Source organism: Artibeus jamaicensis, unplaced genomic scaffold (assembly GCF_021234435.1).
Source record: "Artibeus jamaicensis isolate MK-2021 breed Jamaican fruit bat unplaced genomic scaffold, CSHL_Jam_final contig_1998, whole genome shotgun sequence".
Classification (NCBI taxonomy): domain Eukaryota; kingdom Metazoa; phylum Chordata; class Mammalia; order Chiroptera; family Phyllostomidae; genus Artibeus; species Artibeus jamaicensis.
Window position 1 is genome coordinate 9,590,001 of NW_026521407.1, and position 25,333 is coordinate 9,615,333.

General features: G+C 44.4%; 1 protein-coding gene and 2 non-coding genes across 3 annotated transcripts in view; all 3 read right to left on the reverse strand.

Moving 5' to 3' along the window:
* The window catches only part of TEX14 (testis expressed 14, intercellular bridge forming factor), a 61,148-nt gene extending 40,651 nt beyond the window's left edge, over positions 1 to 20,497 (reverse strand). The window contains exons 1-12 of the mRNA XM_037163797.2: positions 19,640 to 20,497; positions 19,423 to 19,537; positions 17,754 to 17,919; positions 16,813 to 16,949; positions 15,051 to 15,132; positions 13,959 to 14,089; positions 12,741 to 12,854; positions 11,591 to 11,714; positions 9,787 to 9,965; positions 3,990 to 4,141; positions 2,942 to 3,132; positions 2,366 to 2,516 (exon numbers count right to left, since the gene is read on the reverse strand). Of these exons, the coding sequence (XP_037019692.2) occupies positions 2,366 to 2,516; positions 2,942 to 3,132; positions 3,990 to 4,141; positions 9,787 to 9,965; positions 11,591 to 11,714; positions 12,741 to 12,854; positions 13,959 to 14,089; positions 15,051 to 15,132; positions 16,813 to 16,949; positions 17,754 to 17,919; positions 19,423 to 19,537; positions 19,640 to 19,715 (1,618 nt within the window). The 5' untranslated portion in view covers positions 19,716 to 20,497. The remainder of the gene's footprint in view (positions 1 to 2,365; positions 2,517 to 2,941; positions 3,133 to 3,989; positions 4,142 to 9,786; positions 9,966 to 11,590; positions 11,715 to 12,740; positions 12,855 to 13,958; positions 14,090 to 15,050; positions 15,133 to 16,812; positions 16,950 to 17,753; positions 17,920 to 19,422; positions 19,538 to 19,639) is intronic.
* Positions 20,299 to 20,512, reverse strand: LOC119062717 (small nucleolar RNA U3). Its single transcript, XR_005085021.2, has one exon. It is a non-coding gene; the product is annotated as a small nucleolar RNA U3 (small nucleolar RNA).
* Positions 20,513 to 23,799: 3,287 nt separating this feature from the next.
* On the reverse strand, positions 23,800 to 24,010 carry LOC119062718 (small nucleolar RNA U3). Its single transcript, XR_005085022.2, has one exon. It is a non-coding gene; the product is annotated as a small nucleolar RNA U3 (small nucleolar RNA).
* Positions 24,011 to 25,333: the final 1,323 nt, after the last annotated feature.

The window sequence follows — 25,333 nt, forward strand, 5'->3', positions numbered from 1 at the left end:
TCCCTCCCTTCCCAGGTGTGGAAGTCTGCCAGGGCAGGGAAGGGGATTTCTAACCTAGGAGGAAGTTCCCATTTTGACGTGGGCTGAGATAGAAAATCTGGGAGGGACCAAACCCTGGGGGAAATGTTCTAAACTCAAGGAATAGTGTGGTTAAAACATGCATAAGTGGACACTTCCCTTGGGCTCTGTGGTTGTAGTCCAGGAGCTGGACTGTCATTCAAGTTCTGCACTGAGTCTAAAAAGTTCTTGGAGCTATACATATACCCTCTGATTTCCCCCTTCTTTAGTCATATGTGGCCTAGAAAAGTTGTACAAGAATCCAATGATAAAATCAAAGGCAAAGTAGACTAGAAGGGTGCAGACATTCCTGAATTACCAACAAAAAAGCAACAGAAATCTCTGATAAAAAGAAAGACTACAGTGACTGTCCCAGAGGATCTCAATGTTTTCAAAGTGGACCTGGTAATCTGAAGCGCCTTCTGTGCGACTGTCTCTGACCATGTTCTCTCAGAACAGAATTCGGGATAGAGAGTTTAGATATTTACCTGATACTGATCAGGAAACACATATTTTAAATGTCCTGTTATATTTCATGACCTCATTTCTGAGTTCCCTTTTCCTTAAAGTAGATTTCATTTCTATTATTGCAGTTTTAATAATATAAATAAATAGAGGGTTGGTGCCAGGAGACACTGTTACTAAATTAGTACACAAACACCCTTGGGCATCTAGTTTTGTTCAGGCTGTTGGAATCTGAGTATTTTTTTACTGTGAAACACTGTAGTGAGACTGCAGTGAGATGAAAGGGAGTTACTGGAGATGATAATGACTTGACACATAAAGTTATAATTACTGCCCAACACAACAGAGCAGTTTATCTACAAGAGTAGTAGTTACTGTTTATTACATTGAAAAATATAGCAAAGTCCGGGAACAGGGGAAATTTCTTTGAAAAAAATGTAATACTACTTACATAAATATTGAATGCATATTATAAAATTCTAATCCTTAATGCATTTCTTCTATTCCTTCCAATGTATTAAATATTCAGCTTAAAAAATGCATACCTTCAGGAAATGGAAATTATAAGCCCCTGAAACTTAAGGATTAAATTCATAGCTTTCTTTACATCCAAAAGTGTTTCAATATTCATGTCAGTAAAGTTACACTCTTGGTGAGCATCTGATAAAAGTAGACAATGCCCAAGACACCACTGCATCATGGGAGCAACGAGACCTCAGTAGGTAACTCCAGGACTGACTAACCATCGCCCGTGGGTGATGATGAACAGTGGTCAGAGAACGGGACAGAGGAGCCAAAGCAATGAGAGCCTGAGAGGCCATTCTGGAGGCCTCGATCCCTGTCCAAAGAGAGTCGGAGAGAACGGTCACTTGGCTTGGGTTCCAGCTCTATAACAAGCTCTGGAATCCTGAGCAAGCCACAACCTCTCTGCACCTTAGTTTTCTCACCTGGAATGTGAGGACATTACTCAAGATGAATGCAAGGCCCTTTTCAGCTCTGAACTCTAAGGTTCCAAAATGTACTAAAAAGCAGTAAGGCATCCTGAACGGTGTGGCTCAGTGGGTTGGGGGCCATCCTGTAAACTGAAAGGTTGCTGGTTCAATTCCTGGTCAGGATGCACAACTGGGCGATGTTTCTCTCACACAGTGATGTTTCTCTCCCTCTCTTTCTCCATCCCTTACCCACTATCTAAATCAAAAATACATAAAATCTTTAAAAAGCAGTAAGGCTATAGGAAAAAGTTAGAAATACCAGATCTTAGCAGATTATTTCTAAATGGCAAAATTGAAATGATAAGTAATTTTATTCTTTGCACGGTTTCAATTTTTTTTAAATTTATTTATCTATCTTGAGAAGGGAAGGGAATGAGAGAGGGAGAGAAATATCACTGTATGGTTGCTTCTCATGCATCTCATGCTGGGAACTGGCCCCTGCTGGGAACTGGCCTGCAACCCAGGCATGTGCCCTGATTGGGAATCGAACCGAAATCCTTTGGTTCCTAGACCCGTGCTCAATCCACTGAGCTACACCAGCCAGGGCTCTCAATTTTTTAATAATAATTTTAAATTAAGAGATCATTTTTATCTGTGAAGCAATTAGGTAAATCCCTAAGGGTATCATGCTAGAAACTAACTGGTTGCTACTGCTTAGTTCCAGATCCAACCAAGGTGTATATGGAGCTCAAAAATTTTAACTTAGTAATTTCAAGCATCTGGATTTTTTTTCCCTAAGGCATTCATTTTTTCCCAGTGTAAGTGACATGTACAGTGTGGAGAAACTGATTAGTTGCAGCTTGTAACTCTCAGAACATATTCATGCCACAGCCTGTGGGTTAAGGCCATACCTGCTTCCTTTAGCTCTTTCATTTCCAAGTCAGGGGTCTCTTTTGGATGTTCTGAAGTCAGTCCTAGATAGACATTGACCTCAGGATGGGGTTCATAACTCTGCACCACAGGGTTCTTGGTTGGTTGACTTCTCTGGGCTCCAATCAAATCCTGCAACAAGGGATATACTGTTCAGAACATTTTCACACTCATCTGAATATCACTAGTGTTCCTGAAGCAGACCTAGGTATCAAATAAACTCCCTGTTACTCCTGTTGGGTAGATTGGCTGTATTCCTAATTAGTTCATTCATGTTATTATTTTAAACAAACAACAAGAGCTGCCATTCACTGAATCTAGCTATGTGCTAGGGTGCCCCTACTAGGCCTTGCCCCTCCCTGGTTTCCCTCAGCAATTCCTTGCTGCCCTCACCAAATCAGGCAGTCAGGTTCTTCTCAGGGAGACAGAAAGGGTGTAACGAAATAAGGATTTCCAAAACTTCTTACAACTTGACCTCTAGTCGCTTTCTGGTCTCTAACTCCCTCCTCTCCTGAGATGGGCAGGAAGAAATAAACTCCTACAGCTTCAGAGCTTACCTTTAGGTCATTCTTCAGGATATACCGAATATCTTGAAGGTTCATAGTTCGGTCTTTCTGTTTGGCTTGGATGCCTGACTTAACAATATCATAGTAAGGTTTTGGAAGCCTGAAATCAGCTTCCAAGTAATTCCCCAAGACTATGGCTTCTTTAATTACTGAGCCATCTAAGCCATCCCAGGGTATGCTGTCTGTCAAGGAAAGAGAAGAAGGAGTAACATAAGGAAATCAAATGCAACTGGGTACACCCCTGGTCAAGTCACTCAAATGTTTAAACATTAATTTCTGGAAAAAACTACCGGGAAGCCTAATCACAAATGAAAAGCCACCTCACCCATTCGCCACAAAAATCTGTGCTGGAGAAACAGGAGAAAGTAGTCACAGGGTCATATACATGTGGGCTTCCCACCGACAGACCTGGGACCACAGGAACATTTCATGAGGTCAGGCTGGGTTGCTCAATGCATCCCTCTAGTGGAAGGTGTGGTTTTGCCTCTGAGACTGTGAACAGCGCTAAGTGGGGGTGACTCTCGCCCCCGCAGTAGATGTGGTTTTATGATGCATGTGTGTGTGCTGTTCTCCTGAAGAGTTCCTTCTGTCTTCAGGTGTGTGACCACTTCCTTCACACTGGAGTTCTGTATGGTTTGGAAAAGCTTCCACGTCTTTAAGCAGCACTGCTTATACATACAAGGGACCTGGGTGTGTTTAGTTTCATAATTGGCTTCTCAGAGCCCAGTTTTTCCCCTTCATTTACAAGTTCTTCACGGGCTCCTCACAGAGATGCCTATATTGTTTAAAAACTTTGCTTAGATTACCACTGTCAAGCTGACAGGTGGGCTTTGCTGGGTCTTAAAAAACAGGTTAAAAAATAAAGGTTTCTGGGAAATTATCACATATCTTCCATAAGCAGAAAGAGGTTTCCTTGAAGAAATCTCTTTTTCCTATGTCCTGCATTTTCATAAAACTAAGTAAAAGTAACTCTTGGGGGTGGGGGGATCCAACCTAAGAACAAGGACTTTGGTCATAGTCAACGTGCTGTTCGATCTACCTGTCAAAATCTCCTGTATGATCATAGAGAAGCTGTAGATGTCCGACTTCACCGTGGCTGCCCTCTGTAAAATCACCTCTGGGGCAGCCCAGTTATACAGCTGGGCTGGGAGGGGCACCCCAGTCAGGTCTCTGGGTGCATCTCTGTCCTGCCTACAAAAGGAAGCACAAGGTAGAGCTCACGTCTTAAAGGAATGTTGTGATCATCGCATAGTATGTTTGTAAAATTTCTGGAAACTCAGCTAGACCCTGAGGCAGCCCAAGCTGTCTGTTACTCCAATACGTGCAATTCCAACTCTTCCCTGTTCCTGCCCATCCTCCCACCTAATCTGGCTCAGCTCTCCTGGTCACTACTTACTCCACTCAACTCAGTGCCCTCTTTCCGTTTCTCCAACATGCCAAGCGTATCACCACTGTGGGTCTTTGCACTGGTGGCTTCTTCTGCCTGGCATGTTCTGCCCACAGATTCCAGTGTGACTACTGCTTCTTGTAACAGCTGTATATTATGAGCTCGAAAATCACCTCCTCAGAGAGGCCTTCCCAGACTACCTAATTTAAAGTAGTCCCCGTTTTACGGGCTTTAGAGAAGGAGTGTCAAACTCATTTTCACCAGGGGCCATAACAGCCTCGTGATTGCCTTCAAAACGCCAAATGTAACTTCAACTCCTTAACAGTTAAGGAGTAGTTACACTCATACAGTCCTAAAATTATTTTGACCCTTTGAAGGCAACCACAAGGCTGATGTGGCCCCTGGTGAAAATGAGTTAGACACCCCTGGTTTAGAGCAGTTATTATCTGAATTTCTTGTTCACTTAGTTATTTTTTATGATCTGTCTGTCCTCCACTAGAGGCAGCTCCACGAGGTCAGGCAGGTACATTATCACTGACTCTCTGCACTTACACCAGGGCCTCAATGCTAACTTTTGACCAAGACTCTTTCAAGACTCTCCTAAAGCCCCAACTGCTTTATCAAAACTTCTGAGACTCCTGCTGCCTGTGGCTGCTTCTTTTCTGAACTCTGCCCTCTTGGGAATGCACCCAAAGGTTCACAGATTTGCTTAAATAACTCAACTTTCCCTTGGTGGGGTAGCTCTGGTTGGTTGGAGCATCATCCTGATACTCCAAGGTTGTGGATTCAAACCCTGATCAGGGTACATACAAAATTCAACCAAAGAATGCATAAGTAGAACAACAAATGCATGTCTTTTTCTCTCTCTAAGATCAATAAGTAAAAATTTATCTAAAAGAAAAAAGCTCAGGCCTGGCTGGTGTGGCTCAGTGGATTGAGCAATGACCTGTGAGCTGAAAGGTCACAGGTTTGATTCCTGGTCAGAGCACATGCCTGGGTTGCAGACCAGGCCCCCTGTTGGGGGTGTACAAGGGGTAACTGATCAGTATTTCTCTCACACATCAATGTTTCTCTTTTTCTCCCCTGCGTCCCCTCTCTCTAAAAATAAGTAAAATCTTTAAATAAAAAACTCAACTTCCCAACCAGACCTCTTGAGAACTAAGTCAGCACATCCTAACTGTATTCTGAGCCCACAAAAGTCCCCAGAGTGAGGTCAGCGCTGACTTTCGCACCCAGCTGTCATGAGCATCCAATGAGACTGCGTGTGTGTGGAAACACTCTATGAGCCATAAAGCACCATGGAAGTCAGGAACTGACACAAACATTATGGTAGGCACTCAGGAAAGACTTGACAACTGCTGGTTGATAATGAAAAATTAAGTTCTTTAGCTCTGGCTGGAGTGGCTCAGTGGACTGGGTGTTGGCCTGGGAACTGAAGGGTTGCTGGTTCCATTCCCAGTCTAGGGCACATGCCTGGGTTGTGGGCCCCATCCCCCGTGGGGGTGTGTGAGAGGCAACCACACATTAATGTTTTTCTTCCTCTCTTTCTCCCTCCCTTCCCCTCTCTAAAAATAAATAAAATCTTTTTAAAAAAATGAAGTTTTCAAAAAGCAAGTGACCGGCAATTCTTGCTGGCCTGGTAAGACATAGATCATAGAGAATGAGACAGGCTTTGCAGATTTTGAACAAACTTCCCTAAATAATATTCCTTCCAGCAGAGCTTTTGATAGAAGGCAGTGAGTTTAGGAAGCCATGATGTTATAGAAACTGATAATTTTTTAGTTGCATAGCTACATAAGTTAGGTGTGGCCTGGCACAGCATGGACAGGCAGCATGGATACGCCCGCCAATGTTACATCAGCATCACAGGAAAAGCAACAAAGTGTTTTATGGTCAGAGACGTATTCTGAGGAGCCAGCATGTTTGGCTCTTCATGAATTGGCATGTTTTGCGTTGTGGGTGATTCTCCACGTGAAACAGTACTCACCTTGTCAGATCTCTCAAGCTTGTCTAAGGCTTTAGCAAAAGACAAGTCACTTACAACCAGGACTTCTGTTCTATATCTTTCACTTCACTCACCTTCCTCTCTTACTACCCCTCTTCCTTCTCTGTTCAAGCTAGGTGAGTATGAGAGGGAGGGCTTTTTTTCCTGGCTATCACTCTAGGGCAGTTATTTTTCTGGGCTTCAGCTCTGACATCATTAAAATTACATTTGGCTGTGGCTATGGGACACCACTTGCAAGGTTAATTCCAGCTCTCAAGAATCCATTAAGGAGAGTTGAAGAACAGAATAAACTGCCGTACCATTTTTATACCAAGAGATAGAGTGCTACTCCTGACAATGACATTCAACAAACCAACCTGCTCAAATAGAGTATTACCAAAAATAAATGTGGAACTGGAAGCTATTTTGGATTCTTGTATAATCGACTGGTGTTATCAGCTGTTAAAGAAGGGTACACTCTTACAGATGCAACTACTTGCTAACATTTCTGTCTGAAGTTTCATTTTGAGATCAACAAGCCCAAAAAAGAACTCACACCTTCCTACCCAGTTACCTTCCAGACCCTCCCTTGACCAGTCTGTGGACCCCAGCGCCTCAGTGCATCTCACATTTCCCTTCTATTTTGGTTCCTTGGTCGCCACAAGACCAAGCCTGTAGCCTTCTAGTTAGTCTTCCTACCTTCAGCCTCCAACCTATCTTGCTTCTACAGCCAAGAAACATCCTCCACCCCCTGGTTCTAGCCACAACTGAGTAACCACATCATCTCTTCACCTCTCTGGGCCACTATTTCCTCATCTATAAAAGGATGGAGTTGGGCCCTGGCTAGTGTGGCTCAGTGGATTGAGCAGGGGCCTGTGAACCAAAAGGTCACTGGTTTGGTTCCCAGTCAGGGCACATGCCTGAGTTGCAGGCCAGGTCCCCTGTGGAGGGTGAACGAGAGGCAACTGCATATTGACATTTCTCTCCCTGTCTTTCTCCTTCCCTTCCCCTGCCTCTAAAAAAAAAAAAAAAAAAAAAAAAAAAAAGATGGAGTTAGGCTGGGCCTCTCCAAAACTCCATTGCACTCTAGGATTCACAATTCCATTGAGAGCTCAAACAAAAGAAAATGTTGTACCTCCATGTCAACAACAGATGGCACTCCATCAGAGGCAACCAGCCTGGATTCTGTCACAGCCTCTGGAAAATCCTGATCAGCCCTGAACTGGGTGCTGGTTATGAACAAGGCATGGTCCCTGCCCTCTCAGAGCTTGCCGCCTCGTGGCACTGACTGCAGTGCTGCGGGGCTAGGGCTTCAGTACGGGCTTCATGGGATGTGAGGGAGACTGTGTCCGAAGTGAGTTTGAAAGTATAAACAGGTGAGCCCTGGCTGGTGTAGCTCATCAGACTGCATGTCAGCCTGCAAAGCAAGGGGTTACTGGTGGAATTCCCAGTCAGGTCACACGCCTGAGTTGTGGGCCAGGTTCCCCAGTAGGGGCATGTGAGAGGCAACCACACATTGATGTTTCTCTCCCTCTCTTTCTCCCTCTCCCTCTAAAAATAAATAAATAATATCTTTTTTTAAAAAAGGATAAACAGGTGAGTTCCAAGTACTGCCAATGTGGGGAGCAGCACCGTGAAAAGGCACAGACTGAAAGTGGCTTCAGGGAGTGGAAGTAATGAGGCTGGCACCGTGGGCAGAGCCCCACCCTGGAAGGTTTCTACACCCCGTAATGCCTGGACTTAGTCTTGTAGGCAATGATTTTTAAAACTAAAAGGTTTTACCTGGGTCTGAGAATGGACCTGATCTGAGGCTGGGCAGCTCACCTAGTAATAGTGGTCTGGCCACTCCACCAGTTCCCACATGGCACTGTTCCAATCACCCTACCGGTCCCTGTCTCTCTCTTGCCCCATTGTGGCCTTTGCACATACATGAGGGACAGGGATCTTCTTAACTTGTAAATGACCCATGACATCATCCTACTGGAAAAAAAAGCCCCTTGCAGAGCATCCCTGTGTTCTTAGGATAAAGTTCAAACTCTTCACAAAGGCCCACAAAGTACAATCTGGCTCTGGCTCCCCTCTCAACACAGAGGCACAACGGGCACCCACAATGGGGAAGTGAGTCATTCAATAAACATGTGCTGAGTGCCTACTGCATGAAGGCCTTGTTCTAGGCGTCTGAGATACAGTAATGGGTAAAACAGAAATCTCTGCCCTTGAGCTTTTCATGTAGTGAGACAAGTAAATTACATGTATGTGGGAAGCAAAGACCTGCTGAGACTGGGAGTGGGGGGAGCCTCAGTGATTGTGGATGGGTGGGGTCAAAGATAAGCAGAAGTAGGCAGGTCTAAGCAAAGGATATGCCCGGAAGACCTCACAGCAGAACAGAGCCAACAGAGGCCAAAGGCTCAGAGCTGTGGATGGCAGCAAGGAAGTACAGGGGAAACCCTCTGTCTCCAAGAGCCTAGGGGCCAGAAATGGGGGCCAGCCCCCAATTCTCAGGAGGACTATGACTCCTGTCAAACAGGAAACAAAGCCCATCCACCAACCTTTGAAGGAGGATATTGTTTTTGTCACTGCCTTCCTCATTGCACTGAGACCCTTAAAGGTAGAGAACACCCTTAGTGCCACTTGGGGCCAGAACTATATAAGGCTTAGCACCATCACCTTCCTCTCCTTCCAGAATGCACAGCTCTGGCACCTTTCCCAGCCTTCCTTCAATTGAGAAGGTGATCAGGCTGTGACCACTGCAAAGCAGGGAGCAATGACCTGCCCCCTCAGCTCCACTGTGTGCCCCATCATGCTCTCTCTTGCTCACTGACCAGTAATGCAGACGACATAGTGGCGGACTACAGCCTGGGGAAATGGCGAGGTCATGGACGTGAGGAACGCAGAACACATGCACGCTAGACTGCAATGTGAGTGAGGAACACTCCTCATTTGTCTTAAGCCACTGAAAATTTCACAGTGGATAGTCAGATCATTTATACACATTGGCTAACCTGTGTTTCTGCTTGTTAAATGTTTAATAAAATGAGAATGCCCTGAGCAGAAGTAAGTTCTCCAGTCCTGGCTGTGTGGCTCACTGAATTGAGTAAATTGCTGGCCTGTGAACTAAAGGGTTGCCAGTTCAATTCCCAGTCAGGGCACATGCCTGGGTTGTGGGTTCGCAGCAGGGGATGTGTGAGAGGCAACCTCACATTGATGTTACTCTCCCTCTCTTCTCCCTCCCTTCCCTTCTCTCTAAAAACAATAAATAAAATCTAAAAAAAAAAAAAAGTAAGTTCCCCAAAGCCCTCTAAGCTTGGCAGACAGAGCATCTGGGAAACCTCTTACCCCATTGATGGACATTTCAGCCCACCAATGAGGAGGAGGAGGAACCCGGCCCAGATTAGATCTCTCTCTATATGGCAAAGGGTCCCCAGGGAGACTCATTTTGGAAATCATGATCATGGCTGCACCTACCTTTCTAGCATGTACTCCAGATTGGCCAGCCTCGCTTCCCCTGTGGAGACCATGTGGATGGCATAGGAGCTGAGGGAGCGGTGGATAAACCCCCGGGAATGCAGGTATCTCAGGGCATCGGAGATCTGGAGCAGCAGGTGCACAATCATTTCCATATGCAGCAGGGGGAACTGGGACCGCTGGAAGCAAGAGATAAACAGGCCAGGAATACAGGGAATGGGCCCCAACACTGTAGAATACTTTGTAGCTTCCAAAATCTTTTCAATTGAGCTTCACTGCTACCTAGTGTCCCAATTTTACAGATGAGCTTTGTCAGGCTAAGTGACTGGCCTAAGGTCCCACTGCCCCAGGCCCCCTGGCTCCAAACCTGGGCTCCTTTCCCTCAGCTCAGTGGATTTGTACCATGATAAATGAGGAGAACGTTCTCAAGGCCTGGCAAGGGCATTCAGGATGGGCTCCCCCCCACCAGCAATGAACCTGCCCTGCCCCTCAGCCCTCGGCCAAAATTGTGCTGCTGGGATAACTTGGAAGCTTAAAGGACCAATCCACCCACTACCCCAGTCAGATGACCAGAAAATCACTCACACCAATGTACTCAGATGACTAAAGTCATAATGGGTCTCTCCCAGAGAAGTGGCATTTCAAGGTGATGCCCTAATAGGAGGTCCTCGGGCAGAAGGGATGGCTGGCCACTTTGTGGGAGGGGCCCTTCCTGGAGGCTCTCTTCTCACTTCTGCCCAGGGTCTTTAGCACAAAATCATGGAGGGAGAAAACGCATTTTTCAGGACCTCTCTGAAGCCACATCTCAGCCCAAAGCACACTTGTCAGGAATCTGTGGGCCAGGGAAGATGTACCCTCCCCAACCCCAGGAAATCCAAAGAGACTGATAAAAGTTTGCATATAAATAAGCCTCTCTCTACAGCCAAAGTCCTGCAGGGCACAAATGAAAATACAGGGAAGTAAGACCAGTGGCTACTTGATTAATTAACTAGAAATGCATGCATTTGTGTCTCTTCTGGGTCTGCTAAGCTCTTAGATGTCTCGTACAGAAGCAAGACTAACAATAATAAAATCACAGTAGTTCCAACTAACCTTATATAGTGCATGCTATAGCCACCATAAAGTAAAGAATTAAAATTTATCTTCCAACACTAATTTGAAAAAACATTAAGCACCCCTATGTTCACTGCAGCATTATTTATAATCTCCAAGATATGGAAACAGCCCATGTCCAACAATAGAGTGGATAAAACAACTACGGGACATTTACACAATGGAATACTACTCGGCCATGATAAAGAAGAATACTTTACCCTTTGAGACAGTATGGATGGACCTGGAGAAAATTATGCTAAGTGAAATAAACCAGTAAGAGAAAGACAAATACCATATATTTTCACTCATATGTGGACTCTAATGAACAAACTGAACTAACAAAGAAAATGGGAACAGACTGATAGATGGAGAGCAGAATGACAACTAGTGGTGGATGGGTTAGGGGGCAAAGGGCTTGAACAAAAAGGAAAAATCCTTTTTGGTCATGTACATGGTAATGCACAACACTGTGGAGATGCTGGGGGAGGGAGGCATAGGGGACTAAAAGATAATGGGAAAAAATTACAATAAAGATAATAAAACATACAACTATGGCATAGTTGGGGCATACAACTATAGAAACAACAAGAAAAGATTTATCTTCCATGCATGCACAGTGGGAACTCTCCTGCTCAGGCAAGGGGAAGGAGGGGAGGGAGGAAAAGAGGGGAGGGCAGCAATGGAAAAATCCATGGAAACAGGCACTTACCTGTTCATGGAGGACACCAAACAGTGTGCCGACGGTGATGCGCTCATATACCAGGCGGGTCTCCCCCAGGTCCTGGGACAGGCACACAGCCATCAGCTGCAGCAGGTGGGGGTGCCGCAGCTTGCTACGAAAGAAGCTTCAGATGAGGCACAGGGAAGAAGGACATGATGGAAAAATGGGCGCTTTCCTTTCTTCAAGGCCCCTTGAACACATTCTAAACAAATGCCATTGCACACGACCACTTTTCTAAGAAAACAGGATGGGATGAGCAGGGTGGAGGAGTCTTGGCTGGTAGAATCTGTGGGCTCACTGATAAGACCCTTTGGGCTTAGAGTCATCAATAGACATGTCACTAAGAGCTACTGAGCAAGGCACTTAACATACATCATCTCCATCCTAACAACCACCTGCAAGAAATGTATCATCATAGTCATTTTAGAGATGAGGAAACCAAGGTCAGGGAGATATCAGAACCTGTCCAAGGACACACACACCACTCAGTCTCATGTCAAAATCCATGCTGTAGCTATGAGTCCTTCCAGCCTCCTTGGGTCCCTTTAGTCTGACTTCCCCAAAAGGAAGGGTTTAGCCTCCAACACACCTGCTGCAGAAGTTGAGTGACCTCAGGAAAGAGCTTGATGAGCCAAAGTCAATTCAAGGCCTCAGCAGCCCATAAATCAAGCTCCTGCCCCAGCAGGACCTGAAGGACGCACCCTGGAGCCACATGCACTCTAAGGTACTGAAACCCATAGGTAGGTCCTCAATGGCAGACACACAGTTCCTCAGACGTGTAGATCTCGTGCACAGCCATGTCTGTGGAGTCAGGCCTGAAAACAGGGCAGGCCTCAGGGGCTGTAGCAGGAGAACCAGTGGGCCTGGAGGCTGGACCATCACAGATACAGGTTATAGGGAGTCAATCAGCCAACAGAACTGACCTCCTCGCCAGCACCGTCCCAATCCCCAGGCTTTTCATTAGTTCCTCTTGTTCTTTCTTGGCAGCCCTTAGAAGTCAAATCAACCAACAGGAAAATGCTGAGGAAATGCTGAGGCTGAGGAGGGCTGGTCTCTCCATCCCAGGGAGCCCTGAACAACCCTGAACCTGAGTCTGTAAAAAGCCTGGGCATGTAATGACCTTGGGCTTCCTTCTCACCTGCTGTGCTCCTGTTCAGCAATTAACAAGTCAGCCAGCCTCAGCTTGCTGCAGTGTGGATGGGTGGGGAGATTCAGCTCCTTCACCGTGACCCTGCTCCCATTCCACACCAGGCTGTAAGGGCAGGAGAGAGTTTGAGCAGAAGGAGGTGAGCTGTCAGTTCTTCAGTGAGGAGTTCTTCAGCCTGAGACCAGAGTAGTATTTACACAGAACCTGTAAAGTACCTATCGGGTCTTCCCTCTTCCTCCCCCGCCCCCACAGCCAGGTCCTAAATGAAGCACCCCAAGGAACTCAGTACAGGTGAAGTCACTAAAAGATTGAGGGGAGTGAGTAACTCAAACAGGTTTGTATTTTAGAAAGACAATGGTACCAGTAGTGTGAAAATGGTAGGGCAGGGGTGGTCTGGAGAAGCTCCAGGAGGCCAGTCTGAGTGACAGACAGTGATGACTTGGGCAGGAGCCACGGCAGTGGATAGAGAGGAAGAAGGGACCTGATGACAAATCAGTGGCCTGGGCAGGAAAACAGGAGTGTAACTGCAGGGAACAGAGAGCCCTGCCAGTCTAGCAGAGGCCTTTCTTTTTAGAAGGGTGTTTCTTCTAAGCAGGGAAGTATCCAGGCTCAAGAGATCTTGGCCAGGAGAGCACCTAACTGCTCTCTCCTGTGGCCCTGCAGGAGGCAGGTCAGGTCTCCCAGGGAATTTTGTCATAGCAAATCCTGTTACTGCCACCTCTGCTGCATTTGGTTGGTGAGGCCCCCAGCTAATACCATTCCAACTTCTAATGGGCACCTCGATATCCTCTGGCCTGTATCAGGGGCCAAGGAGTTACAACTGCGCTGCTCAAACCCTCTACAAAGCAGACAGGTTAAAACAGGGTCATGAGTAATCCCTCAGAGCAGCTCTTCTCAACGAGGGCCATCTGGAATGTCTGTAGACATTCTGATCTTTACAATCACAACTGGAGAGGGATGGCAGACAGGCTTGCTACTGGCATGTACAGTAGAGACCAGGGATGCTCCTAAATATCATACAATGCACAGGACAGCCACCAGCAACAAAAGCTATTGGGCAAATACGTCAATGGTGTCCAGGTTGAAAACCCTTATTAGACACATGTCCTCAGTGTTAGGCTGGAAACCCTCCACATGTTAGGAAGTCGCACAATGCGCATACGGTCCCAGGGGACTAAATCGGAACTCCCGTGGGCCGCTCCTGCTTACTTGGTCATGATCATGTAGGGGCCACTGCAGAAAGAGAAGGTAGGTTCATCGTCAGCTTGAATCACTTCCTTTTCTCCAATTATTGGAAAAGATCCTAAATAGGCCACCTGCGATCCCCCTGGGAGATAAAACTGAAAGCAAAGCACAGCTTCAAATTGTGGGGAGAAAAGAAAGTAAAATACGTCCAGAATCTTATCGGCCAGATAAAAATAATGACGGCTGCTATTCACCAACTTGCTGAAAACCCCCAGGGACATTATTCTTTATACTGTCTTTGATCTTTCTAGAAACCCTGCGAAGTTATGATATCCTTCCCTTTTTACCAGTAAGGAAACTGGGACTCACGGAAGAGGTCAGACACCCGCCTGAAGCATTGAGCACGGGCTCAGGTGCCGCTGGTGGCCCCCGCAGAACCTGAGCACGTGTGCAGCCAAAGTGGACATTCCTCCTCCCCCCGCCCCACCCCAGCCCAGCCTACCTTGGCACAAGCAACAGACTCAGGGCTGGAGGCTGAGCTGTTGGCAAACATCGTCCAGCCACCCAGCAACATTTCCCAACTGTCTCTTTCTTTGATAGGCAGAACCAAGGATATAAAAGGTACTCTTTTTCTTCAAAACATTTCTCAGTTTAAAATTTCAATTCCTTAAAGACATTGCAACAACATTCATAAACCTTTGAGAGGACAAGACCCATCGCACACAAAACCTCCAAGGTCACTGTGCAGCTCTCTGCCTCTCTCCAGGCAGACCGTGATTGGTGCCTTCACCGGGAATGAAAGGGTTACTTTCCAAACTCCCCAAATCTACTCTAAGCCCATTCAAGGGATCTCTGTAGGGTTTTCACCGTTTTTTCAATAAGGAGAGCAACAGTGAGACGTACTTGTCCTGCCAAAGCAGAGAAGAAGAAAAGGAGAAGAGAAGAAGGAGAAGAAAAAAAAAAAAAGAAGAGGAGGAGGAGAAGCAGCAGCAGCACCACTTTGGAGAGGATAAGAAAGAGGAGCTGGACAAAGCTGAGGGACACAGGTTCAGAACCAGGGCCAGGTGACTCTCCAGTCAGTGCTGTAAACACTGGCTGTCACTGGCAACCTCTTACCTTCCCAAAGCCAAAGCTGTAGATATTTTGGGCAGAAATGACTGCAGCTTTAAGTAGTCGGTTAGGAGAGCCATTAGGGCTTCTAAAAATATTTAGAAAAGGAAAAAAAAAAACAATTAACCACCCATATCCAGAAGAACAATGATGAGCCAAATCTTCAGAATGTGGGGTGAGTTTTGTCTGTACTATTTGACTTGTTATCATGGAGCCAGCCTCTCAGAGGGCACTTGTGATTCTCATCTCCTGGCAGCCGTGCCCTTGTGTGTGGCCCCTCAGAGGTCAGATAGGGCTGATCTGTTAACCAAACAGGATACTGCAGAAAAGACAGACTGGTGTGATTTTCAAGGATAAATGCATCAGGGTCTGCCCTGATCCCTCTAAGGTCACTTGCTGTGGAAAAGGCCAGCTGCCCGATGGGGAAGCCCAACAGTCAGCCATGAGAGGTGCCCCATCCTGAAACTGAATCCTCTAGCCCCAGTTAAGCCTTCAGATGACTTCAGCCCCAGCTGACATCTCTACTGAAACTTCCTGAGAAACCCTGAGCTAGAATCACCCAGCTAAGCCATTCCCTGATTCCTGACCAGCAGAAAATATGTGAGGTATAGACATTTATTGTTGTTTGAAACTACTAAGTTGGGCGGGGTGATTCATTACGCAGCAATAGATAATACAAATGGTCAAAGTTGGAAAGAATCATAAAGCTTATCTCATCCAACTCGCTCATTTTAGAGATGGGGAAAGTGGAGCCAGAAAAGGGAAACCTGCTGACCTAGGGTTACAGAGCAGCAGCAAGAACTAGGCCTGGAACCTGTTAGGAAGGACTCAGTCTGACAAGACTCAAACACTGGCAGGCCAGGAGGTGTGAGAGCGGGGAGGAGTTGGACCACGCAGGGGCACAGAGGCCAGATCAGGGATTTGGGAGTTTATCCTGATAGTCGTGGAAAAGACCCTAAGAGGGTTTTTAGCAGAAAGTAGCACAGCTCAATGTCCATTTTTAACATGTCATTCTGGATTCTGGCTAAAGAACCAAGACCAGCAAGAGCAGCAGCTGAGAGAGCAGTTAGGTGTAACTGGTCCTCAAGGGAATCTGACTCATCTTGCCTGAGAAGCCAACAGCACCCAGGTCATCAGAGCAAAACCAGGATTCAACATAGATGACAGGACAGGATGGGGAGCCTTCAGGAGTGTGACAAGTCTAGCCGCCCTGACTATAGAGATAGCATTAGAGAAAATCAAAATGAAAACGATTCTCTGAACACAAACCCTAAGTCCATAAAGTCCGAAGAATTTAAAATAACTGAGCCTGGGGCCCAGCTCCTGCAGCTGCCCACCTAGCTATTGGCAAGTCTCTCATACCAGCTTAAAAATAGCCTGAGGAACTGTAAATTACACATTTGTGGTCTTTTACAACCTTAGTAATAAAGAAACAGGCCTTCAAGATGTCAAAAAAAAAAAAAGGGAAGAAAAAGCAGCCACCCAGAAGCCCTAAGGGTTTTCTGTGAAGCTGCCCAGACCTGAAAAGCTCCTGCTCTGCTAAGCACAGGTTGGCTCCCGCTGGAGCCCAGACCTCATCTGCCCCAGATGTTCCTGGAAGGGGCACATGGCCAAAGCTGCTCCTTTTTCAGTGGCCACTACTCCTTCTGAGCCCATCCTCATGGGGGAGCCAGATTCTGGAAGGGAACTATGTGGCCCACTTGCAGGGGTCCTGTGAGAGAGGCTGGGGTGGTGCAGAACTTCCCACTCTGCTCGAGGGAGCACTCACCCCTGCATAAGGCCCCCAAACCGGGGAATGCTGCAGATGAGCCGCTGAGGAGAGTCGATCTTTTTCAGGAGGTCACAGGAGAAGCCCTGGATGATGGCCTGCATGTGCGAGGCACAGCGCTGCATGAACTCCACCATCTGCAACACCACAGAGATGCTCAGTGCTGCCATGGCTAGTGGACACCAGCCCTTCAGTGGGATTCGGAAGTGGTTGAACAGTCTGAGGAGCCAGGAACCCCCAGGACAGGAAAGGGAGGGGACCAAGTTATTTTCTAAAGGTATGGAATGTTTTCAGGGAGATGATTTGGAGATAATTGCCTCCAATTCCCTGCTCTGACAGATGAAAAAACTGAGGCAGGGAGAGTAAAATCATCTGTCCAACGCCCACACGAGCAGGAGAACCAGAGGGAGAGAAGAGTGGAGAGAAAACTCTGCTCCCCTCCCCCGCTTCCTTCCACATGCCCATGCAGTACACGCCATTCATGCTTCACATTTGTTCTTCAGTCCTCGTTAGACCACACAGCACCTGCCAGTGTGGCCTCAGGAAAGTCACTTCATGCCAATGAGCCTCACTTTCCCCATCTACCTCACTGGGAGATGTTGTGAACCTTGTTGTTGTGAACATAAAGTGAGTTAATCTTTAACTAAATTCATTACAATGCCTGATGTATGGTAAGTGCTAGTTAAGGATCAGACAAAATTACAAGTTTTCTCCCTCCCCACCATACCAAAGACCAGACAGGTTCACTACCGCACTTGCCTGAAATCTATAAGGTTCTACAGCTGGAAGTGGGGAAGAGCCCAGACCTGTGCGTCCAGTGCCAACAGCAATGCCACTGAAAGCCTTGTGCTGTCCCCAGGACAACCCTCTGGTCCCTGGGCTCCTGACTCCCAGCCCAGTGCTCTACCTTGGGTGTGGCTGCAGTGTGGGTCCACCCTTACCACAGTGCTGCGCTCCTTCCCCGCTGTAAGAGCCCAGGTCTGTGGGTTTTGACCCTTCTCATCATGTAGTCGAAGGTCGCCCCCTGCTTCCAACAGTTTGCTGAGGATCCACTGGTTGCCTGAAAACGCAGCTGCATGGACAGGGGTACTTCCATCAAAGCAGCGGCTAGAGGGGGAAACAATGAGTGTCCATGGCAATACTCCTCCTTTCCACGGAGATGGGGAGAATTCAATGGGTGACACAGGGCTCCTTTTCTACAGAGCTGACCTTTAGTGATGAGGATTATAATCATAATCCTGCATTCGGAAGGCACCAGGTCTCTGCCAACATGGGCTTTACGCACGTCCCCTTTCCCCATCCTTATGTCTACCCTTCAAGGCACTATCATTTCCCAAGGTATAGGTGAGAAAACAAAAGGGCAAAGGTGAGGGTCACACCCATGTGTGGGTGTGGTTCCAAATCAGTGTTCTTTCCTCCTCTAACTTCTGACAATAGCTGTCCTGAAAAACTTTCTCCGTATTTGTTGCATTCTGGGGTCAGGCTGGTGAAGCACAGTCTAACCAGAGACCATTTCTCTCTTGTGACAATGTCCCTGATGTTTGTTATCTGCAAATATCAGGTGAGTGAGCCCTTTATTTCTGACTTTAAAATTAACAATACAGGAGAAACAGTAGAGTGTATGCTAGTCTAGAGAAATTCTAGATGGAAAAATAGCAAAATTTTCTTTGTGTTATCTCTGAGTTACAGAATTCTCATATTCATTGGGTTTTGTTTGTTTGTTTGTTTGTGTTACTTTAACAGACTTCCAAGTTTTCTCCCAGTAAGCAAGCACTCTTATAACAGGAAAAAAAATTTTAATTAAAAAACAGAAAAGAACTTTCTGATATCAACATGGTTTGTTTTTAAGTACATTAAACAGTACCTTCTTATGTGATATGGGAAAGCTACTGTATGATTTTTATAATTGTTCATATTCAGGCATTCATGTGAAAATCAGGCCAAATCATGTAAATTATGTAAGCACTCAAAACTCATTTCTGGTTCTGTGCACTGTAAACTGTACAAATATGTGCTGCCCCCTCCCTGTCGAGGAGGGGGCCGTGGAGATCTAGAGAGGTTAGTGCCTGGGAAGGCCCTGGCAAAACAAGTGATACACAAAGAAAAGGGATGTTCACTGGTGAGGTTAATTCATTACATCATGTTGCTGTTGCATATTGAAATCTGGACTATTAATCACAGATTATTTAACCACAACTATTAACCACAACTGCAAGAGCCTGGCAAAAATCATCTGGATAAAGTGATCCCAAGTATATTAATTGGTAAAAACTTGGTTGTGGGGCTTATTAAACTGTTTAAATGAATCATACAAATTATAACCTGAGGTAGAAGTATGCAAACCATACTGTTAATCACTAACGAATGAAGGAATGAATAATAAGTTTCGCTTATTTCATAGGGCCTAGTAAAACTGCTTTTAAAGCAGTTAAAGGTACGTAGTTACCTTAAAGTAGTTAAAGGTATGTTTTGAGATATGTATACAATTGTATCTTATTGATATGTTAGTAAAGTTCTTTTAATATTTTGTCAAATTAGTTTCCACGTGCCCCAACTCATCTTAATATCACACACTACTAATTTTCTAGATAGCAATGTGATTGTACTTACTGATTTGGATCTGATCCATAATCCACCAGAATATCAACTAATTTTGTAAGGCCTAATAATGCTGCAATGAAAAGTGCTGTCTGGCCCAGGGAGTTAATTGCGTCAACATAAACTCCTGCAAAGCAAATACCAAGATCAGTGCAAGTAACAGGACATTTCCTGATAAAACTAGAACAATTTATTATTAGGGAAAAAAAGGTATAAAAATATTCCATACCTTTATATAACACTTTCATGATTACTACTGTAAATTTTTTTTTTTTAAGGAAAAACCAAAAGCTTTCATTAGGCATGTAAACAGCATAGATTAACTAGGCAGCAACCACAAGTGACTTCAACAAAAACATTATTTACAACTGGTATGGTAAAAAATAAAAAATTGTTTTTAATCTTCAGAGGGCATGAAGGATGAGGGTAGTGTAAGGGAAAAAAATTTGGAGAGACACAAATGCTTTAGTCCTAGCTTTAATCCTATCAATGGAAACAAGAAGCCCTGCCTGGTGTGGTGGCTCAAATGGAAAGTGGACTAGACTACAAATCAAAGGGAAGAAAAATAAAAAGTGAAAGGTACTTTTTTAAACAAAGAGAAACAAAATTATGTAACAGTGAGTAAACAATTTTAAATGTACCCTCCAAACAACCTTAACTTTTTTCACCCTCTAAAACACTTACCCTAATACTGAATAAAAGCAGTTGCTGTTTAGTACTTAAACCCTAAGTGGTAAACTACCAAAATAGTACTGCTACCAACTATAAAGAAAGCAACAAACTAGAAAATAAGTGTTAATAGTAAGTTAAAGCTAAACTACAAATACTACTTCAGAAATACATGCCTGAAAAACAAACATCTTTTTTTCAAACCACAGTTAAAAAGAAACCACTCAGACTGCGTTCTCTCCCTCTCACTCTCCCAAAGGAAGAGAAGAACGATCATCAATGGCTACTGGCAGTTGCAAAAGCAACACCAGCAGCCGACTTCACGCTCAGGAGAGAACACTGCACCTCCTCCTCGTGGTTTCGGGTGCTCTACACGTTCAGAGAAACTTCTCTAGTAACGGACTATAGAAATGATCCCTGAAAGTATAGTCTTAACTGAAACATCACTGCTTTTCCGAAGTGAACAAAATTCACACATATTTCACCGATGGTGATTTTTTCTAACAGTGCTATCTTATCCAAATATATATTAGCATGTGTTGTCTAAAACAACTTTTCATTCACAAAGCTCGAGAAAGCGTTCTTGAATACTTACATTTCAGAAAACAGTTCAAATTGTTAAATTAACATACGATTGCTAAACAGCCAATTACACTCCAGTTATTTCCAACCCCGCCCCACTTCCTTGTCAGTTCCGCAGCGTAGTTTACGTAAATGCTTACGACTACAAAGTGCGCCGGAGTGCCAGGACAGCCTCAGTTTAGACTGATTAGTGGAAATGAAGACCTTTCAAAGAAAAACGTGGAAGTGCAAGGTGAAAGCAATGACCCAAAGCCAGACTCCAGGACATTTGCAAAGCATGCCCTATTTTTAAATTTTGTCCTGTGATCAAAGTATCAGACATAAATGTTCTTTTGGTGCCTCTCACACACTCCCAACCGCACGCCCCCAAACGGGTGGGACCTGGCAGGCAACCCAGGCTTGTACTGACCGCGAATCAACCAGCAGACTTTCAGTTTGGTGGATGACGCCCAATAGGCAATCCACATGATTAAATAAAACTTCCGCCCTCTTTTCACTAAGAAAACACGTCCCAGCCCAAAAATTATCCCTTCTTTTTTTTTTCACTAATAGTTCTTTTGCCCCACCGTGCTTCCTATAAAAACCTATTTTGTATCACTCAGCACCCTTCCAGTTGGTGATGGGCAAGTACCCAATTCATAAACTGCTTAGTAAAACTAATGAAATCTTTAGACTTACTTTTTTTTTTTTTTTTAACAAATCACTCTCCTGCTTAAAGCTTGTAGCTTCCAAACTCTTGGGCTAAACATAAAACCTCTCTAAATAGCTTAGGAGTCCCCATGTCTATCTCCCCTACTAAACTTTCTCCCTTACCTGTGGGGTAAGAACTGTCCAATTTATCTACAGTACCTGGTAAATTTATCTGCCCAACCAAGCCTGAGTAAGGAAGAACAGCAACAGTGTGGGAAGACAATTCTTCATGAATTACTCGTGTTTCTGCATCATGGGAAGGAGGCAGTAACAACCCTTTGTGCTAGATTCTTTCTGAAGACGAAACTTTGGAAGATACAGAATGTCCCTTCAGAGCCAAGTGCAAGCATGCTTACTGTGTAGTATAGTAAAGATAACGTCTCCCTTTGTCCATTATCAAAGATTTGGGTTGGGTTACCTAAGCTCAGGTTACTACTGCAAAGGAACCCACTACATGTGCAGTATTATCTAGTCTTGTTATAACTCTATGAGACTTGGGGTTTGAGGGACAAACACCAAGATAGAACATTAGTAGTAGCTACTAATTAGTAGTAGCTAGCTAATATTCTAGCTGTGAGTAAAAAACTATGATTCAACTTTGAAGCAGGAATCTGATGTCTTCTGCCCGCATCCATAAACCTATAACGGGGTCATCTGTAAAACCACAGACTATCCATAATTCTTGACAGGAAGGAACACAGACAAGGGAAGTGAACTAGTTAATCCCTTGGGCCATGAATTAAAAATATTAAATCAATCAGAGCCTCCAAGGGCTTCTCTAGGGACCAGGAAGCACTTAGGGAGGCGCTGAGTAACAATTCTTGAGAGGATACAGGTGCAGCCTGTGGAGAAAAATAGGTGTAAAACCACTGCTCCCAAAATTCAGACAAACAGCTCTTTAGTGATTTCCTAAGTAGAAAATATTCATTCATTCATTCTTTCTTTCTTTCAACCCAAATAGTCCTTATTATCTTTTATCCTCATACCTCTGTAAACTCGCTACATGAAATGTTACCTACCCAACAATGTAAAAGAAGTATGCATCCCTCTCTCCATTTTAGTTCTTATCTAATCCTAAATATTTCTCAGATTTCACATAACCTTCTTTCCATCTTCTTTGAATCTATTACATAAAATAAGCTGCAAAACTACTATTCCTTGGAGCATCTTCCCAATCCTCTGCAAGCATGCTTTTAGAACTGGCCCCTAAATCTTGGTTCAAATAAACTCCAATCTTTCTTCAGGTTTGGAACTTCTTTTTTTTTGTATTATATATTGTTTTATTTTTATTTTTATTTTTTCTCATTTTTTAATTTAGTTATTTTTAAGTACAGTTTTTTTGTCTATTTCTCCCATCCAAGCCCCCCCACCCCGTCCCGCGCTCCCCACCTCCCCCCACCCCCCCAGCCCTCGTCCCTGTGTCCCTCACATTTGTTCCCCCAAATGGAACTTCTTTTGTAAGCAGAATAAACCACCCTAAAACAATTAAGAAAATATCAGAAGTACATTTTAAAAAGAAAGAAAAGCTAGCCACTCAGAGTATCTACCCCATTGCAGACCCATTGAATACTTTAATAACAAGGAAAGGTGGGGCAACAACACAAAAATACTACACACAAGCCCTGGTGGTGTTGCTCAGTTGGTTAGAGCACTGTTCCAATACATCAAGGTGGCACGATCTATTCCCAGTCAAGGCACGTACAAGAAGCAACCAATGGATGCCTAAGTGGAACAACAAATCAAGTCTCCCTCCATGTCTCCCTCCTACTCCCGCTCCTGCTCCCCCCGAACCCTCTCTTAAATCAATTTTTAAAAACAGATTTTAAAAATCTGAATGAAATAAAAATCTGAAGACTATTGTAAAAAACTCCATGTGCTAAAAAGATCTTAAAAATTCCATAGTTTATAAGGAATGAAACCAAAATACCAGAGGCAGAAAACTAACAGCTGGCCACTAGTGAGGGCCGAGGTACCACCACAAAAAAAAAAAAACAAAAAACAACTAGATGCTAAAGAACTACAATGGTTAAATTTTTTAAAAAAACAACATAAAAACAAAATTAGGAACTACCCACTTTGGTAATTTAAAAAAACTAATAAACAAACCGAACTAACAAGATAGAAACAGACTCCAAAAAAAGAGGAGGCTGACAGACAGCTCCATGATGGGGGAAGAGAAGGTATATCAGAGACTTAAAAAAAAAAGAAACCTCTTGAACAAGAGCAACCATATGATTGTACAGTAGCAGGGTGGGAGTGAATAAAGGCATAAAGGGGGATAAGTGACAAGAAAAAAAATCACCCAACAAGTTTAAGAAAAAAAAACACCTACAGGTTTATTAAAGAACAAGGTAAAAGAAATACAAGATAAGTAGACCATGAAACTCACAAGAAACTCAAAACATAGACACCAAGGTACACTCACTATCATTGGTTGACCTAACCAAAACCACTCAGACTACATTCTCTCCTACTTTGTCTTCTAAGGGAAGAAAAGAATGATCATCAATGGTTACTGATAATTGCAAAAACAACACCAAGTGCCAATTTCACACTCATGAAAGAACACTGCACCTCCTCATGGTTTTGAATACTTCCCACACCCAGAGAATCTTCTCTAGTATCAAACTATAGGAACTACCCCTGAAAGTATAATCTTAAATTTGACCTTGGAGCCTCTCGTGGGTGATGACATGCATTCTCTTTATAGTCATGGTGACATTTTTTGGTCAAGTTCACCTTACAGATGTATTTTCCTTCATATTCAATAATACTGCCATTCAATAGCAAAGTTTAAAACATCATTTGCACTTGTAAATCTTCCAGAAACACTTCAAAGTAGCAATGGAGTTATTAACATACGGCTTCCCAGCAGCCAATGACACACTGCACGCATCTGACTCCAACCCAAAGCGGTATGCTATTACCCTGCCCACCACACGGGGCACCACCTGGGTCCAGGTGGGTCACAGCTACCTCACTACAGGTTAAGGAAATGCTGCTCCTGCTGCTGGTCAGTATAGACTTGCCTCTTACCTGCTACAGAAGTCCGCCACCTTAAGGGACCAAATTTCCTTTGCCTTAAAAGAATGAGGGATCACTAGATAGCTTCAGAAGAGGGCGCGGTCCACAGAAAAACCAAAACCAAGTCAGGATTACAAGGTTGGAACTTTTTGCTACACCACTGTCCCTGACCTCAAACCCTGCCCCACCTTTGGGAGGGGAGAAGTACTAGAGATTGAGTTCAATTGCCAATGGCCAATGATTTCATCAACCCTGGCCTAGGAAATGAATCCCCCCAAACCCCCCTTTAGCAGTAAGATTCAGAAGGCTTCTAGATTGCTGAAGAGATTGAAGGTGCTCAGTGGGTGGTGTACCCAAATAGAGCATGAAGATGTATATCCTTTATCATAAACCGATAATAGTAAATAAGATGTTTTCTTGAGTTCTGAGTCATTCTAGAGAATTACTGAAACTGGAAAAGGTGAAAAGCAGGCTAGAGACAACAGAGAAAGAGTCATCAGATTGACAACGGATCTAGAGAAGTGATCCAATCGAAGGACACAAAGAACGAAAATTAACACAGTTTTGGGGACTGTGGGACAGTACCATAAAGTCTGACATAAGTGTAAGTGCAAGGAGAGAATGGAAGAGAAAGAGTATCTGAAGAAATAATGCCAAAAAGGTTCCCAAATTTGATAAAAGGTATTAATTTCCATATTCAAGGTCCACAAACCCAGGCAGGATAAATATAATCACCCCTAGGCACACCATAGTCAAACAATTTAATTTCTTTAAAGTACACATGACACTTCAAAGCAAACATTATAGAATTATATTATGGGGTTCTTACTTCACAAAGCTACGATACTTATAGAATCTTTATGATACAGGAGAGGGGAAAGGGTGAAGCCTATATGGGTGAAGTAAACGTGGAGTGGTGCAATATTAAGTAGACTGTGGAGACTCAAAGATATATATT